Below are 18,888 nucleotides of genomic sequence, written 5' to 3'. Positions count from 1 at the left end.
GGAGGCGTTATTTACACTTGTGCTAATTAGTTGACAATTCATTAACAACCTTTTAAGATACATTTATGCCGCAAGGCAGGATCTACGACATGGTCACATCCTGATGCCACGTCATTGGTATGTACTCATTTGTACGCCCAATGAGACTGACACGGTGCTCGACCAATTATAAGCTGCCGCTGAAGAAGAGGGTCGGCCCAAGCAGAAATATCGACCAATCGCAACGCAGCTGAAGGAGGCGGTTCAGTCTGAGGGAGGTCCGATGGGGTGGAGGCAACTGACAGGCGTCCGCAGCTTCCTTAGTCCTGAGTAGCTGTGTCTGACAACAGCGCTGCAGTCATGTGTGGTGAGTTGTTATTCCTCTCGTGTCTCATCCATTGGTCATATTAGGCTGTTCTCTCTTATCTAGCAGTGAAAATAAACTAAAATGAACCAGTGTAGGCTTTATGTTAGCTTGAAGGTTGTTAGCTGAGCGGCTAACCTCAGTGCTGTTAGCAAACATGAGCTTGTTGCTGATGCTGCTCGTCAGCTAAATATAAAACAGTCACTCGTCGTTTTTTCGCTTCGTTTGTGACCCATAAGTCATCGTTGTGTGTATTCATATGCGAATTGAATAGAAATGAAATTCCTGCTACCTGCCTTCTAACGTCACCCAGCTAATATGTCTGTATGATGACGCGTGCTAACTTTCCAGTTGCTATTTTGTGTCATTCTGATTTAATGATCGAAATTATCATTTAGTCATTATGTTTGACATCTGCTGACAAAGTAAAACAACTACAATTGAATTGGTTTATTGGTTTTTCCCTTTAAGGTAAAGTAATTAAGTTGTTTTTAGTTTCCTTTCATTCTGCTTCTCTTGTGACTGATGGCTGATGTGTCTGTCTGCCATCACTGTCATCCCAATCTGATCCGACCAACTGGGCCTGATAAACTAGTTTAAATAGTTTTTCTTTCAACATCTGCTGCTGCTCTATCAGCAAGTTGACCTTTACTTGTTGGGTCACAGTGCTTCATCAGTGGTTGTTCCTGTAGGTTATTCATTATTTTATCCCTGCCCCTCAACCCCTCCCTCCATCACCTGCTGCTCTGAATGACTGCTCTGTATCCCAGCTTTCTTCAGGGTTAACATTTGCATTCATCTGTGACTGCAAAGCTGAGTAACTCTTTGTGATTTCATGTACTACTCTGGCCACGACTAATTTTTTTGCTTCTTGGTGGATTAAGATGCAGCTCAGTCTCAGAGTGAAATAGTTTTTTATGATTAAAAATAAACCAATTAATTTATGTCTGTGACATAGAAATACAGCAAACACCATTGAGCTGGTTTAGTGGTTATACATCAATAAGTCTTAATCTGAGTTAAAATACCAAAATGAAAATTTCTGCACCAAGTAATTCTCACTGATATCACTGTTAAAAGGTTTTCATCAGTAAGACACCTTGAAGGATTTTAATGGGTCAAATATAAATGTCTGATTTTAGAGTTCTGTAGGACCAGTTTCACATGAATTGCTTATCTGCCTCTTGACATAAACCACTCAAATATTGTAATGTTCCATTTTCAAAAGTTGAATAACATTAGTGTTATTTCGGTCTTGGTAATAACCGAATCTTATATGTTATTCTTATAGTTTAAGGATGTTATTGATCAGTGTTTGGTTGCGTGATGTGAATTTATTACAAACCTGTGAATTCTCTTTACATTGTAATAATGAGTCTCTTTAATAAGGGAGTCATTCCTTAATGACACCTCACACTTAATTGAAGGTATTACTGGGCAGTCAATAGATTGTTACCAATTGTTATTTTATTTTGATTATTCTGTATTATAATTTCTATTAAATGAGCCTCTTTATGTTATTGGATCTGACTGTGACACGGTGTATATATACGGTGTATGTGTATGTGTATGTATGTATGTATGTATGTATGTGTATATATATATATATATATATATATATATATATATATATATATTTAATATGAATTTGACCTGTTTGTACAGGGCCTTAAGGTGACATGACTTGAAGTAATGTTTGCCATAGATAAATCGGTCGGGGCTGAAAGAATCGTTGTCTAATGCTTTTGAAAAACCACCCGATGTTGATATTTTAGCCTAGCCTATGTTCCACTTTTATTTTATTATTCCCTCTTCTGTTTCTCAGGAATATTTGCGTATCTCAACTATCATGTCCCAAGGACACGTCGGGACATCCTTGAGATCCTCCTCAAAGGTCTGAGACGCCTGGAGTACAGAGGCTACGACTCAGCGGGTGAGAAAGACGGGGGAGGCACATTACCCCCAACATTCTTTCTTAACTTTCTTTATCAGTTCAGACAGCTCACTCTTTAATTTACACTTACTTGTGTGCTGCATCTTGGTGGCTGAAAATGTGACTTTTTTTTTAATATGAGGCAGCGTTTTTAATTGGGAGAGGTTTGGTGTGACTGGGGGGTTAGAGCAGCGCTTCAGCTCAGCATGTTAGAATGTGTGTGAACGTCAGGTGCACTCAGTGGTTCAGTTAAGAAATGCAGAATACATGATGCATATTATATATGAGAGAAAACCGAAGATAATATTTGGGGCTTTGGGCATTCAGTTAGACCTAAAGACCACTCGTAATGATGTCAATCTCAGCCATTACTCTAAAATACATTTTAAAGATAGTTATAAATTGTTTTACTTTTCAAGGTGAAGTGATGATAAAACTTCTCAGATTAATTTTACGAACACGGATTATATTCATATGTTTGTTAAATGCATTAACTTTTATCTTTAGGACAAATTTGAAGCTCAAACCCACACCAACACAAATATTTCATTCAACTTTTCTTAGCAATTTGCGCCTCTGACAGATGTATTTTGTTGCCATCTATAGAGTGAAGGCAGCAGTCTTGCTGGATATTTTGACCTGCTTTATTTAAGCTCATATAAATTCCGTGGTTGTTTTTTTTTTTTTTTTTTTTTTTTTCTGTCCAGTACACAATTTTTTGTGTAATTTATTCTCATATTGTCAGATTTTCGGGGCTGCCTGCTTTATTTGTTTTAAAGTCAGTTCTGATCTGATTGGGATCAGCTTCCTTTTGTAATGAGCAGCTTTGTCCAGTTAGACCGGTTTTATTGCCAGCTGATTATTTGCCCCATGCACTGGCTAGATTGACATGATCTAGATGTGACTTGCCTATGGGCTTTAAAATAGGTATTTGTGTACATTTAAGCTTGTAGTCGTAATTTGAAAATGTGGATTAAATTAGATATAAGTTTTGTACTTATGCATTCTGTTTTTGATTTTAAAAATGTAGACCTTTCCTAGATGGAAAATAAAACCATTGAAACCTCATAGTTAATGGGACATTTATGTATAGAAATGATTGCATATAGATTCAATCAAGCATTGTAGATTTTGGCTTCTCTTTAGTTAGTTCTCTTTTGAGATTCTAATTTGTTTTGTTCCTTTTTTTTTTTGTTCTTTTTTTTTTTTTAGGTGTTGGGATCGATGGAGGCAACAGCAAAGACTGGGAGGCAAATGCCAAGACTATCCAGCTGATCAAGCAACGTGGAAAAGTTAAGGCCCTGGATGAGGAGATTAACAGTAAGCTGAGATTACATTTAGTTTGAGTCAGTCGGATCTAGAGCTATTTTAAACATGTACCTGATTTTTTTTTTTTTTTTTTTTTTTTTGACCTTTAGAACAGCAGGATATTGACCTGGATGTGGAATTCGATGTTCACCTTGGCATTGCTCACACTCGCTGGGCGACCCATGGCGTGCCCAACCCAGTCAACAGCCATCCACAAAGATCAGACAAGAACAATGGTCAGTTGTTTTATAAATGTCAAAGTAAATAGCCCAGATTATTTAAAACAGTTTGAACTGTGTTACTCCCATGGATTTTATAACAAATTATAATGATCTCTCTGATTTGCAGAGTTCATTGTAATTCACAATGGAATCATTACCAACTACAAAGACTTGAGGAAGTTTCTGGTGAGGTTATGTTCCTTGTAAAATAAAAGGTTAGTCTGATTTCACTCTTTTCATAAACGGCTCATCCACTCATGTTAACTCTACAGGAGAGCAAAGGCTATGAGTTTGAGTCTGAGACAGACACTGAGACTATTGCCAAGCTGGTGAAGTACATGTATGACAATCGGGAAAGTGACGACATTAATTTTTCCACACTGGTGGAGCGTGTGACCCAGCAGCTGGTAAGTGGAGCTAATAAAGATCATCAGAGATGCAGCGGTTTCGATAACATGTCTTTTCACTTGGCAGGAAGGAGCTTTCGCTCTGGTGTTTAAGAGTGTCCATTACCCCGGAGAAGCAGTTGGCACAAGGTACGTACTGACAAACTGATACAGGGAAAATGCTATGTAAAGCTGACCCCAGTCTGAAATGAAATATCCTATTTTATAAAAAAAAAAATAATGGTAATATATAAGCTCTAGGTGTTTTTTGTTTAAGTTGGAAGCCAACACACTGTCAGATTTTTGATTTAAGTCTACCTTATTTTGTGCAGGAGAGGAAGCCCTCTTCTGATGGGAGTACGCAGTGATCACAAGCTGTCTGCAGATCATATCCCAGTGCTCTACCGCTCCTGTAATTATTCCTGTCTCTGTTCCTGGTCTGAACAGTTTACTTTTGATGGAACTTAAGCCCTAACTGTTTTGTTTCTCCAGCTGGAAAAGAGAAAAAGAGCTGCAATGCCCTGCCAAGGACAGAGCAGGACACCTCCCTGTTCCCACTGGATGAGAAAGCTGTGGAGTATTACTTTGCATCTGACGCCAGGTGAGAAGATACATGTTGCGGCATCAGCCTTGAAAGTATTCTCCTTTTCACTGTTCACACTGCTTTGAAGGTATTCTCTGTATTTTTTTTACTTATTACTAGGATGCAATGCTTTCATTAAATCTTAGGAAGTAAATATCTGAAATGTGTGACACATATGTAGCTTTTCCCCCTTCACTCTGAAGCCACTTAATATAACAGAGTGACACTGACTGCCCTCACTCCATCCATTTAATATCATAAATCCTACTTTTTCTTGGCGAATGTAGAGTTTTTATAGAGAACGTTATTGGAGAAACTGCATCAAGAAAGGTTATGGTAAGCATTAATCTTAAAATCAGTGTAGAGCTCATTATAGATTAGGCCCAGTAAGTCCTGACTCATCTGACTCGGGCTCCCAGATAGAGCTGGGCGATATGGCGATATATATCGTGAGGACGAGAGAAACATGTCTATCGTGACCTTTCTCCTCTATTTTTTCTATCGTGATAAACTTCTTTATTATTATTATTACTGCTAATATACATTTTAATATAATCTGTTAATATAACATTTTGCGTTTTTGCTATGCAAACTCTAAGTGTATATAACGAAAAAAAAAAGAGAATAAAAAGATAATGTGTAGAGAACGTGGTTTTGCGACACTACGCCACTTTACGTCACGCGGCTTTGCACCATACGTTTGCGACATTACTGATGGAGAGAGCCCGTGAAATTTCTTTCTGGCTTGAAAAAAAAATGAATGATGGACACCCAAGAAGATTTTACCGTTAAAGCGGAGCTGCCTGGCTTATATGCTAGTTGTCGGGCTGAAGTGGAGAGAGAGGTACGCAGTGGTGCGACGCATTATGCGTTGACTACGGACATGTGGATGAGTAGAGCAACACAGCCTTATATGAGTCTCACCATCCTTATCACGGACTGGACCCTCCGCGCTCGGTGTCTACAGACCGTGTACTTTCCTGAGGACCACACCGGAGTGATGCTTGCCCAAGGTATGAGCCTGACATTGCTATGCACTTTTGTACGTTCGCTAGTTTTACTATTATTGGTTTTACTAATATGCTTACACCAATGAACTGTGTGCTTTTACAGCATACGCATCCATTACTGGACCTCACTGATATTATAATTTATTCTGAAGGGGGGAAAAGTGAAGGCTACTGCACCTGTGAGTGTTGTGTTTACACACAAAGGTGCTGTAGCATTCACTTTTTCCCCTTTAGAGTAAATCATACTGTGTGTATTAGTGTGTACTGTTTGTTATAGTTTGTTGTATAGTACTGTTGTGTTCCATGTTTTTAAACTGTGCAGCACGTTTCTCTTGTGACTGCTGAAAAATAAAGAGAACAACTGAAACACCCATAATTGTGGTACAGGTCGTATGATGGATCACATTTTTAACCACACTGACACTCCTATCCAGTAGAACATGTGGGCATTTTAATTAATGTATTACCAGTGCAGACACATTTCTTCTTAAATAGGCGAGGCGCCTCCTAGTGGAAAACAAGGTAAGTGAAAGACAAGAGAAAAAACTGGCCTTGGAATTTTATAAAATGTCAATAACAAATGAATATTAAATGATTAATTACTGCAGCGCAATAGCCAAGATTCTATACTGTTCACTGTCATGGCCGCAAATTGCATAACTGGTGTTCTTGGTTTGGGGTTGGGATTCTCATATTAGGAAACAAGATGATGGGTAAAAAATAGGCGATGAAAGATTTTTTTCAACCCTGTCCATCTGACGGACTATGAAAACATAAAATGCAACATCAGTTGTGGTATATCGTGATATATATCGTTATCGTGATATAAAATAATCCATATCGTGATATAGTATTTTTTCCATATCGCCCAGCCCTACTCCCAGACATAAAACTCTACCCGACCCAGAGCAAAACCTGATGCAGATAAATAGTTTAAGGTATTACTGTTGCTAGACGTCTGACACCACTGCACTGACGGTACACTCAAGGAACACTAGAACCACCCTGCAGCAATGCTGGCCATATGGACTGACTGCGTCTAGTAAGGGTAATCCCTTAAATTAAGTTTATGTCGCATGTTATTCTCTTTACAGCAAGCTCTGGCCCAGTGAACATGTCGTTCAGGTCAAAAGCTGAGTTCAGTAGAGCATACTCAACCTGTCCCCGCTCCTGCAGCTACAGGATGGGCTTATGTCTAATAACCTGCTGTACCTGCTTTCTGTCTTCATGGAACAGTAGGAAAAAAAAAATAAAGTGCTTTATTTTGTATCCACTTCAACAAAATAGACTAAGCTATCTACTCATTTAGGGGACACATTAAGCAGGTGGAAGAAGGAGGTCTGATCGCTTTGGACTGTTTGATTTGCATGCAGAACATTGTGTTGTTCAAGATTAAGTACAAACAAACCATCTCTATGGTGATGGCAGCATCCTGCACAGGTCAATTTGTGGTTTTGATGGAGATGATTTGAAAAATGCATATGTACCGAAAGTAGTTAATGTCTTAATTTATCAGTCCAGCTGGAATTATTTGTTTGACTAACACATACGGTTGATCTCTTGTAACGGCAGTGCTGTTATCGAGCACACTAACCGGGTGATCTTCCTGGAGGATGACGACGTGGCTGCTGTAATGGAAGGACGGCTGTCCATCCACAGGATAAAGCGCCGGGCGGGAGACTACCCAGCCCGAGCCATCCAGACTCTGCAGATGGAGCTGCAGCAAATTATGAAGGGTAAGATGAGGGTCACTACATTTGTTTTCCTTTTTCCTTCTGAGGCTTTCTCTTTTTTTTTTTTTTTTCCACTCGCTGACTACAAAAATTTCAGATAAATTATCTGTTCGCTTCAATATAATTTTACCCTTAAAGCCTCTTTGTAAAATGAAGTGGCTGACTGGTGATCAGCTGCCCTAACAGTCCATCGCAAAGGTTAAACTTGATCATCTCAGTCAGGGATGTCTAAATGAATCAAAAAATGAATGCTGATTCTTTGTGGACTGCGAGTCTGTTGAATAAAGTAATCAATCAATCAATCATAAACTCTTTGTTATTGTTTTAAAAACAGGTTTAAAAGTAAATTTCCATTGATGAAATTATGGAATGTTAAAACCTTATCAAGGCTGCACTTTAAAAATTGAAATAGTTTAGAGAGCTCTACTTAAAGAAATGTCTTTTTGTTTACACTTGTGTATATAAAATGACAAAAAAAAAAATCTGTCTAAGTCTTACTGCTGAAAAAAAAAAAACATTTTCTAGACCCAACGTAAAAGAATACAAGGGAAAAGGTTAAAAACAAAAACACTACAACTGACCCTAACTGTTTATCCAATTGTAATAATATTTTTTCTACTTTGTTTTCATTAAAATACTTCAAATTTTACATACTGCTAAGGAATAAATGATTAAAAGAATTTACAGTAAGATTAATAAGCTAAACAATATCTAATTACAACTTGGTAATTTTTGAATATCTGTGCAAACACTTCTGCATTAGTTACATTAACCAGAAAAGATTTTTTTTCATATAGGTTTTCTCCCCTTCGCTATCCTCTGTTTCAGAATTGAATCTGTCCACTGTATACCCTAACTTCATCCTGTTATTGGCCTTTTTATTTCTTTATCACCTTGTTTGCAAATAACTGCTATAAACAAACCAATCATCTCAAAATAATTTATGCTTCTGCTGCTGTGTGCATTTTACCTGTAAAAATATATTAAAGTACTAATATGTCTCATAGATATAACTGTGTCTGATTCCTAACAGTTCAATGTGCTGCATTACATTCTCATTTTGATTTTTAAATTAAATCACCATAGCAATACAGTTAAAGAAATTACCATTCAGTTCTGTTCTTTACTACATTTGTTTTGTTCTTGTGATAATGTAATTACAGAAGGTTCTTACTCTTCCAATATAGTCCAGCAGAGGGCAGTAGGGAGCTGATGTTGGCTCAACTTCACATTCCTTTATGGTCCTGTCATTACTCAGCCTCTCTCTCCTCCTGTGTCTCTTTTCTTGGAGGTTTTCTGCTGAATAACCTAATTTGCGAGACCCAAACTGCTGTTGAAGACGGAGCGGGGGAAAAAACAACATAATTTCTGACTGTCACAGTTTATTCTTGAGGCTAAAACATCTTTATACCTTTGTATTAAATAGAGATTTTTCTTAGAATTGAGGGATTGCTTATAAATCAGAAAGAAAATATAGATTAGCAGAAAGAAGTACCTTCTTTTAAGTGCAGATAATCTAAACTATCAGTGAAAGACTTTAAAAATATGTTTTGTTTTTTGGATGTACGAATCAAGAATGTCAACAACATGCGTGTGATCATGCTGATACATCCTGTGTTCTAGTTTAGTGTGTTTTGTTTCTGGTGCAGTTAGCTCTCCTGTATTCTGATCCTCCCCCCATAGGTAACTACAGCTCCTTCATGCAGAAGGAGATCTTTGAGCAGCCAGAGTCTGTGGTGAACACCATGAGAGGAAGAGTCAACTTTGACAACAACACAGGTCTGAGAGTTGCTTAAAGTCATCTGTTGGGTGCACTGGGAATGCATTTTATTTTACATCATTTAACTTTTACTGATCAAGGTTTAATAAAAGAAAAAATTAATCATTTAAACCCTATTCATCTATTTCCCGTTTTTTGTCATTAGCCAATGACAAAGTGTTTATTGACAAACACAAATTACATTATAGCAGCACCCATTTAAATTCAGCCATCCTTGGTTTATACTTTTCAGACTGCCAGGCAGGAATTAATACAGCTGTTGCATAAATTAATGAACACTGAACATGTTTTAAGTTCACATCCGAGATTCTTCTGATCTCTTTTCTTATTTGGTTTAAATAGTGATTGGAATATGATGACTGAAGAGCTGTTTGGTTTGCCTTGTAGTAACACTGGGTGGACTAAAGGATCACATCAAGGAAATCCAAAGATGTCGGAGACTTATCCTTATTGCCTGTGGCACCAGCTACCACGCTGGAGTAGCAGTAAGTAGTATTAAACATGTCATAGTTTCCTTTTTTGGTCACCAATGACGTTGAATAACACCGACTTGTCCTTTTTCTGTTTTTTGTTTTTTTAGACCCGCCAGGTTCTGGAGGAGCTTACTGAGCTCCCTGTCATGGTAGAGCTGGCCAGCGACTTCTTGGACAGGAACACTCCAGTCTTCCGAGACGACGTCTGCTTTTTTATTAGCCAATCAGGTGGGAATCTGTGGACTATCTGAACTGGGTTTACTTCATATTTCCCATCTCTTGTCCACTTAAGTTGTAGAGGAACTATCCTGACTTCTTTTTAAAGAGTCTGTGATATATCTTTTGGGGATCGTGGTTTTTCTTCTGAAGCTTTCTAAAACCAGGTTGCTTCTTCTAGCAGAGGTATTTTATGATTATTTCTGCCAACCCTTCAGGGGAGACTGCTGACAGCCTCATGGCTCTGCGCTACTGTAAGGAAAGAGGCGCTCTGACTGTTGGCATAACCAACACAGTGGGCAGCACTATCTCCAGGGAGACGGACTGTGGAGTCCACATCAATGCTGGACCAGAGATCGGAGTAGCCAGCACCAAGGTAAAGCAACACAATCACTTCGCCCCGTTAAGTTGTGACTTCCCTGTATTTGTGGACCTTCCTTAATGTTTTTAACAAGTTAAAACTAGGAGATTGTTACTACATGAACATACATGCATACATTACTATCCTCAATCGTTGAAGAAAGATCAAATAAAAATTCTTAAACATGTTAAACTATTAATGTCGAGGCTTCAGTTCTACACCTCAAAAATGTAGAAAAACGCAACTTTTAACTTGATTACCTCTATTTAAAAAAAAATATATGAGACCCCTGCTTTAGTCTATTTTTATTGGTCACTCTTCAAAGTGGAATGGGATAGAGTAGACAAAATAATATGATATCAAATTAAATATTGATAAAAGCAAAAATGCTTCTCTCATATGACCTTCTGCGTTCCTATATTCAGTACAATACTTGGATGTTTAAAACGACAGAAACTATGATGGAAAAACAAAGAAACAAGTGTATCCTGCCATCAGGCACAGCATGGAGGGATAGGGCTGGGTAAAAAAAAGTCGATTTAATCGATTTTGAATCGATTCCTTTACATTTTTGCAAAATCGATTTCTAGGGAATGAGATCGATTAGTTTTATAGTGACGCGGGTGACGTTCGCATTCAAATGAGCAGGAAAGATGCAATCAAGATTTCTTCAAGCCAGACAGCTGCAAATTTAGCCAATAGGTTAATTGAAGACATTAAAAAATGTCTTTTACCACCATGACTATCATCTGTGGAGTTTGAGTTGAACTATTGCAGCAATCGTCCTTCCATGGCCACTTAAAGCAATCATTATTCGCAATTACAAAACTCCCATCACCAAACGGTTCCCATATTTTCATATTCTCACCCTCTAATCAAAAAAAGAGGACAGAATAAAATAGGTCAACCTTTACTGTCCCACAGGTGTCAAAAACAAGTAGACAGAATTCAGAAAGAAATCTCTATTATCATCAGCGTTGGTATTTTTGTATCTCCTCCTTCTTACTTTTACAACCAGAAGGATTTTCCAGCTTGGATGGAGAGCAGAGCGAAAAGCTTGGCGAAGTTTGGGTGCAGAGAGAAAGAGAAGCAGGTCCTTTCCTGGTCCAGACTTTGGGCTTGGCTCAGTGACTCTTCTGCTGCTCCAAGGCCCTGAGAGCACGCCTTAGAGACGCCATCATTTATGGCCCTGTTTGTTGAGCCACAGACCCACCTTCAGCAAACACAGAACATTTACAGCCCATTGGATCATTAAAGAACCCAACCTTTTCCTTTTTTTCATGCTTTTTCTGTTGAGGATCCATGGAAAAACGAGATGAGACTAAAATCTTTGATAGAAATCTTTTTGGCTGATCTGATCGAAATAACTTGGAAGATGTCAGCTTTATAAATTACATAACAGCATTTATTGGGATCTTGGACCGTTGCAAAGTTTTCCTTCAAAGTTACAGTAACAGAGGTTTCTGCTCATCATATCTGAAGGGAGCAGATGCTGCTCAGTGCCTTAAAAACCACTTAAATATTGGTGATGCGTACAAGTATGTAAATGATGATCTCACCTTTAAGGCAGAACAAATAGAGTTGTTGCATCACAGCAGACGGCAAGAACTAGGAGGGGTTTGTTGTGAACTTTACATAAAAAGTCAGCATATAGGTTTAATGGTTATTTCCTTAGCCCTAAATACTGGCATTCATGAATCTCCAAAATGGGCATGGAAGGTGTCCAAACACGTTGCAGGAGTGGGTGGTATTGATAACGGATGCATGTGCGGTTTGAGTCGTGCTGTTTCCTGAATGATCAGAGACGTGTTTTTAAATGTAATGTTTAGAACTCATCAGCTTTTCCAGGATGAGCCGTTTGGTGCGTGATCCTGCTCCTCCCCATCTGGGATGCATTAGTAGCAATGTTATTAAAGGGAGACGTAGAGCTTCAGATACCTTAAGAAATGATGAGTACTTGGATATCTGGTAACAATTAGCAGTATTTTATCTTCCTGTTGTTTTCTTTAATTGTTATAAATGCCGTAAAAGTATTTAGATATTTTGGGCGGTTATATATTATATTTTTCCTTTCGGCTGTGCAGGCCTACACCAGCCAGTTTGTGGCTCTGATCATGTTTGCGCTGCTGATGTGCGATGACAGAATCTCCATGCAACCCAGACGGCGTGAAATAATCCAAGGCCTGAGAATTCTCCCAGGTAAGTCCAGACAAATATGTTCCATGGTATAGCCTAGACCCGAGGGAGGATAAAATGCAGAACATTAAAAAGAAAACCACACACTGAGCAAGAATAATTATATTTCATAGCCTCTTAATAATGTAAACAAGTCAATTGGATGGGAAAATGGAGTTAAGAGCGAAGCATGGACTAAAAAGCTCAATCCAAGCCCATGTTTATCTGGTGTCTTGCAAAAGTCTTCTTGCTCTTGAACTTTTCCAAATTTGTCTTAGATCCACAAACTTTTTAGCATTTAACTTTGATTTTGTTTGAAAGACCAACACAAAGTAGGCCCTGATTGTGAAGCTTTTGGTAAACATTAATTTTTTTACTACTAAAATAAAAGAGTTTGATGCACATTCTCATTCAATCCATGCTGGGAGACTTAGTGCATGGAATTTTATTAATCTGCTGACATTTATTAAACTCTATCTATAATGCATACACTGATATTACGATGTATATTTTGCAGCCTGAAAACCATTACATTCTATTTACACACTAGTTTATGTTGGTCTATTGCATAAAAATACACTACAGTTTAAAATGTATTAATTAAGCATTCTACTCAAACATAGATTTCATATTTTCTCTCTAATTGGCAAAAGAGAAGAAAAACTCATCAGATTTTCTTTTTGAATTTTTCGGTTAGATCTGATTAAGGAGGTCCTCAGTTTAGATGATGAGATCCAGAAGTTGGCGACTGAGCTGTACCAGCAGAAGAGCGTGCTGATCATGGGCAGAGGCTACCATTATGCAACATGCTTGGAAGGAGCGCTGGTAAGCAAATCCAGACTCATTGTTTTTTACAAGTTTAATCAGATCGTTGTTTTTTTTCTTCCTCTCCCCATGCGAGCCTTTGATTACTGCTTTAAACGGCTGTAACAGATGTGATTTGAGAAGGTTTACAAATAAATCTGGTATCTGGGGAACTGTGTTAAGTTTAATGTTTGTTTATCATGTGAAAACAATTCTATTAGAAATACTTGTCTCATTATATCAGACTCTATCAGACTAAACTCTGTCAGACTTTAGAGATCTTGGGAAATGGGTATTTCTACAGTGAAATCTAGATCTGTTAGTCTCTGTTACTAGTCAGGGGTTATATCTTGGTTTAATCTGTGTCTGGTTTTTTTTTTCTTTCTTTTTTTCTCCTCTGCAGAAAATCAAGGAAATCACTTACATGCACTCAGAGGGTATCCTGGCTGGAGAGCTGAAGCATGGTCCACTGGCTCTGGTGGATAAACTGATGCCTGTTATCATGATCATCATGAGAGACCACACCTACACCAAATGCCAGAATGCTCTGCAGCAAGTCGTTGCACGTCAAGTAAGGGTTACACGAGCCAAATGCTAGAAATGGTGGAAAATTTTGGGGGGGGGGGGGGGGGGGGGGAATATGTATGTATGAATATATTATTCTGCAAAGCAAGGTGATCTTGATTCTCAAAAAGCACAAAGATTTGAAAACATTCCTTTCTTTTCACACCTTTAAGGGTTCACAAATTTTGTACAGCTTGCAACTGTGATATTAATGCTGAACATTGTGATGACAGTGATGTGTACTTCTAGTCCATATTTTCCTGACTCTTTATCACAATGTAGCATCTCTTCCTGTAAAATCTGGATAGCTGAAATATATACCATTAAGGTTCCCTACAGGGCATTAAAAGACTTTCAGCTTCTATATGTTTAAATGCCAAATTAACATGCACAGCATTTAAAGCATAATATTTCATGAAATATTTCATCCAAGCAGTTTTTTGGTTGCAGTATTGCATGCATTAATGGTTGTGATTTGATTTAATACATTTCAACTTTCCTGACCATTTAGGTTTAAAATTCTCTTTGAGCCCCACCTCTAATTTTCCCCTCAGCCAATACATGGAAGGCCCTATTGTATGATGACATAATGTCCCTCAGTAATGTGGAGCACATGTCTCTTTGAAAGAAAGTTTCAGCAATTTGAGCAGGAAAGTCTTTTTGAAGCTTATATGAATCATATTTGGATAATCTTTCAACCTGTATTGATTTCCAGGGTCGCCCTATTATGATCTGCAACAAAGACGACCACGAAACCATCAAAAACTCTTGCCGCACCATCAAAGTGCCTCACGGGGTGGACTGCCTGCAGGGTATTCTGAGCGTTATCCCTCTGCAGCTGCTGTCCTTCCACCTGGCTGTCCTCCGAGGATACGACGTACGTTCTGACCCTAAAACGCCCCTTTCTTGAAAACAACTATGCAAACTGATCCTATAGCTTCCCATGTGTTGTTATCTTGGCTAATGATTTTAGTTATTGCCAGAAAAAGGATTGTGCAACACACTCCGAAGGAATGTTTTTGTATATTTGCAGTGGTTTCTCTAAACCAATTTTATAGGCAAACTGTTGGGAGCCACCAGGAATAAACATAGTGTGTTTATGCACCGATTAAGAATGTTCCCAACTGATTCTAAAACAATGATGCAAGTTTTTTTTCATTGTTAGGGTAGAAACTTGCAAGCTTGGATTTTTCGGGGAAGGCATTTATTAAATTCAGAGTAAATAAGTGGGTCATGTAATCCTACTCGGCACTGATGCAACTTTTAAAGCATCAAAGAGACTTTTATTATTTTATTGTATGTGATAGACTGACAGTAGGTAGTGCATACTTGTTTAGAGGAAGGAAAATGATAGCTATAATTAGTATAAGTTTAGTTAAAAGATTGATGAACACAGCGGACGGGTCAGAGAGTACACTGTGGAGACATTAAGTGCAGCGTTATGTTATGAAACTGAATCCCGAGCTTTGAACATCTCACAAAGTTATGTTTAATCTGTTGTTAAGTAAACTGCAGGATATTGACACATCTGCAAAACCCAAAAGTCCTGCTGAGGGAATATTTTTCTTCAGGAGGAACATGGAAGCCGCTAAGAGTTCATGGGAAGAGAGATGGAGCTAAATGAAAAACAAAACCTTAGGAATAAAAGTGTTAGCAATAAAGAGCTGCTAACAGGTTTACCCTCTAGACAAAAACATTCAGATCTACAATATAAATCAAAGTCCAGACATTTTTGAAGACAGGCTTAATTTTTGGTTTCTACTGTTTAAAGTTGATCCCAGACCCCCAAAAGCCAATGGTTCCCACAAAGTTTCCACCCAGAGGGGCTGAATACAAATGTTTTGGATTTTATTTGTAAAACTAAAAGCCACCGTATGGTTTTCCTTAAGCTTCAGTTATAGGCCAGCTTTCTAAACAAACCACAATGAAATAAAATCAAGTTTTTATTTTTTATTTTTTTGTTGGATTTTGTTAAATTGCATTTTTTTGTTTGCCAGCAGCTTCTAACCATGAGTAGACATCTTCTTTATCATTCTTATCAACAACCTGAGCTAAAAGCTGTGTGAATAACTATTAGATATCTTCTGTTTTATTGTTACCATTACATGTGCATCAGTTTAATTAACATTTTCCATGTTTACATACAGGTGGACTGTCCAAGAAACCTGGCCAAGTCTGTGACTGTAGAGTAAACGTCCCCATCCTTCACACTAACACCAAGGGGAGGATCTATATGAAGAAGAGAAAACTGAATCTTGTTTGGGTGTCCTATATTGTCACTGTTTTTCATGTAATATTTTAGGCAAGCCTTGTGAGTTTTAACGTCACATCTTATTCCTATATCACTGTTTTTGAATCCTTAGAAACTGCTGTCATGGTCAGATTAATGAAGATTGGTCTGGGCTGGTATCTTTCTCTCATTTTGTTGTTTGTAATGATTTTAGATGGCAGTCAACAGTGATCATACGGTTCGTTTTATTTAGTGAGCTCACCTGATTAGTTACTGATTGGTCTCTGTGGGAGCTGATCTATCTGCTGAGACTTTAGAGACCTTCCTGGCTTATTTTCTCTTTCAGTGCAATGATTTTTTAGGTTAGTTGGGATAACTTTCCTTGGCAGCTAGTGATTTAAAGCGTTTTACTCCATGGTGGAAGTAAACCACGGACTTGAATCATTCCAAGCCATAGGTCATCGCTTCTTCATAATTGCAGCTAAGTTTTGCGACTCTTCCCCATCTTGGATTTTATTTCTTCCTCTGAGGACATGGAAGTAGCATCGCATATCAGATTGTAGAAAAATCCTTGTTTGCTACTTGTATATGTTACAGATCCTCATTCTGTAATAGTGCGGGTACAATCGTAGTTGGTTTCTGTTGCCTTACAGGGATCTTGTTACTTGTTTTTGTTTTTAACTAGAACTACTTTAATCTGATGTGAATAAATGACTCTGATCTGAAGTTGAAGCCCTCCTTCTGCTGCCATGACAGTTGCCATTACATTCTGGGACCATTTACTTGTCTATCTTAGTTTTTTATGTTTTAAGTGATTTTTGTTTCATTCTTATGGTCTTTTTCTTTTTTTTAAGAATTGAATGTTAATATTTTAAAATGTCATACCAAAAATCTGCAACTGCTTTGACGACTACAAACCAAAATATGTCTATTTTGTGTTCATACTTTGTTTTTATAGCAGAGCTGCTTTGCTGGCCTGTAATGAGGACAGTTTACTCTCATGACGTTGTGTTTACTGATGTAGAAAGCCGGAGGCGACTTGAGTGTCTGTGATCCTATTTCCCTCAAATACCAGGGAAAGAACGACTTGCACCCAATTCAAAAGAGCAATGAAGTAGAACTGCAAATTTTAGGATTCGAAGATATTTATCACCTTTCAAGTTGAACCTTAACAGGTCCTGAAGCATATAAAAGGGTACTGAGAATTAGATATTGTTATAGATAATTTTAAAACCCCTTCTTATCTTATTTTTTTCCATTTTATCAACTAGATAAACTGACCAGTGGGACGCTGTTGGAGTTGATACAATAAAGTGTCTGAATTTATTTGGTTTAAAGAGGTCTTCCAGTGGTGTATTTTTTTATTTTGTTAAATATAATGGTGGTGGGGGGTATTGCTTTTAGTTGAAGAGATTCACAAAATACAAGAAAAGATATTCTGACCTTGAAACCACTTTCAGTTTGTGTTTTTGGGTTGAGGACTGTTCAACCATTTACTTCAGCCAGAGTTTGAAGTAAATGGTGAAAATGATTTTGAGAACTTAGTGATATAATTTGTGTTCTTGCTTAAAATCAATGCTTGTACTTTTTTTAAACAATAGTGTGAACTAGAGCTATTTTAGCTAACCTCTTTTTATTGACCCCTAAGATTTTTTTTTTTTACTTCCTCCCTCTGGTGGTGGTATAAAGTCTGAGAAGCATCCATTATACCCTAAAGATCCCCTCTCTCTTTGCTAAATAAACTTAGTATAGTAATTTAGGTTTTTAAAATGCCTATAATATAAAAAAAATTCTAGTACTTTCCCTTTTCCCGGGGTCCAACTGCTTCCATGAGTTTTCTAATTTCTATAAAGTGTCGTTTCAAACATTGTGTTGCCTCTGAACTGGACACTATGACAAGAGGAGAAATTTTAATTTAGAAATGCAAAAAGCTTGTTTCCTAAAGAACTCTTGCACCTAACCATAAAAGATTTAGCACTTTAAAAATGGCACATGGTTGGCTGAAGTGCTAAAAGTCAGGTGAAACACCAAAATAAAAGCTCAAATCCATCAAAATGGGTTAAAAAAAAAAAAAAAAAAAACATTTTTTAGGAGTGTAGATTGTATCTTTATTTACAACAAACTAGCAAAAACGTAGAAGTACAATAAATGAACAACTCATTTTTAAATGAAAAGATTGACCATTTTTAATAGAAAAGTTTGGCTTGTAGCTTTGAGACACCGATCTAAAATTTCTAAATTTAATTATTACAATTAAAAAAACAATTGCAATACAGCTAAATATTTACATTAAGAGTTAAAAGTCTTTTTTTTTCCTATTTGTGCATTATATACATAATTGAGGTACATGATCAATTGCACATCTTAAATGGACCACAGATTGTGGCTACCAAGGATTTGACATATTGTCCCCAGTGGTCTTATAAAGGCCCAAGAAGCTGAAATGGTAGATATGAAGGGCCCGAGGCGTCTGCATACAGCTGAGGGGACCAACAATACCATGTGGATGAGGGCGAGCATGGTCAGAGAAATGCACAGTGAATGCCTGCAGATCACAGGCAGGACACGCAGCAGCACATGGAGTGATCTGACCCACTGCACAGCCCTCCTTCCTTCACCGCACACCAGAGAGAGGCTGCTGCTCCAGACGGTGTCCGAGGGAAGCCATGTGGAAGGTCTCGAACAGCCACATCGTTCCAAGTCTTTTGGTGGTAAAAGCTCACCGATCAGTGCCAGCCTGAGGAATGCATTCAGCTTCAGCATGACTT

The 18,888-nt window shown here is 37.8% G+C and overlaps 1 protein-coding gene across 1 annotated transcript; it reads left to right on the top strand.

The window, feature by feature from the left end:
* Nucleotides 1-215: 215 nt before the first annotated feature.
* On the top strand, nt 216-17,457 carry gfpt1 (glutamine--fructose-6-phosphate transaminase 1). The gene is made up of 19 exons (XM_038285731.1): nt 216-346; nt 2,169-2,276; nt 3,489-3,596; nt 3,695-3,820; nt 3,933-3,991; nt 4,078-4,212; nt 4,280-4,341; nt 4,524-4,603; nt 4,684-4,792; nt 7,357-7,520; nt 9,201-9,296; nt 9,685-9,782; nt 9,878-9,998; nt 10,205-10,362; nt 12,432-12,546; nt 13,220-13,347; nt 13,730-13,897; nt 14,606-14,767; nt 16,038-17,457. The coding sequence occupies exons 1-19, from the start codon at nt 340-342 to the stop codon at nt 16,080-16,082; spliced, it is 2,049 nt and encodes a 682-aa protein (XP_038141659.1). The 5' UTR covers nt 216-339; the 3' UTR covers nt 16,083-17,457.
* Nucleotides 17,458-18,888: the final 1,431 nt, after the last annotated feature.

Source organism: Cyprinodon tularosa, unplaced genomic scaffold, assembly GCF_016077235.1.
Source record: "Cyprinodon tularosa strain WSP-4 unplaced genomic scaffold, ASM1607723v1 ctg214, whole genome shotgun sequence".
NCBI lineage: Eukaryota > Metazoa > Chordata > Actinopteri > Cyprinodontiformes > Cyprinodontidae > Cyprinodon > Cyprinodon tularosa.
This window is presented reverse-complemented; position numbering and strand designations above follow the sequence as displayed.

Coding starts and splice junctions, on each gene's coding strand:
- gfpt1 (XM_038285731.1), top strand. Junction 9,783..9,877: donor GCTACCACGCTGGAGTAGCA/GTAAGTAGTATT, acceptor TTGTTTTTTTAG/ACCCGCCAGGTTCTGGAGGA. Junction 14,768..16,037: donor CTGTCCTCCGAGGATACGAC/GTACGTTCTGAC, acceptor GTTTACATACAG/GTGGACTGTCCAAGAAACCT.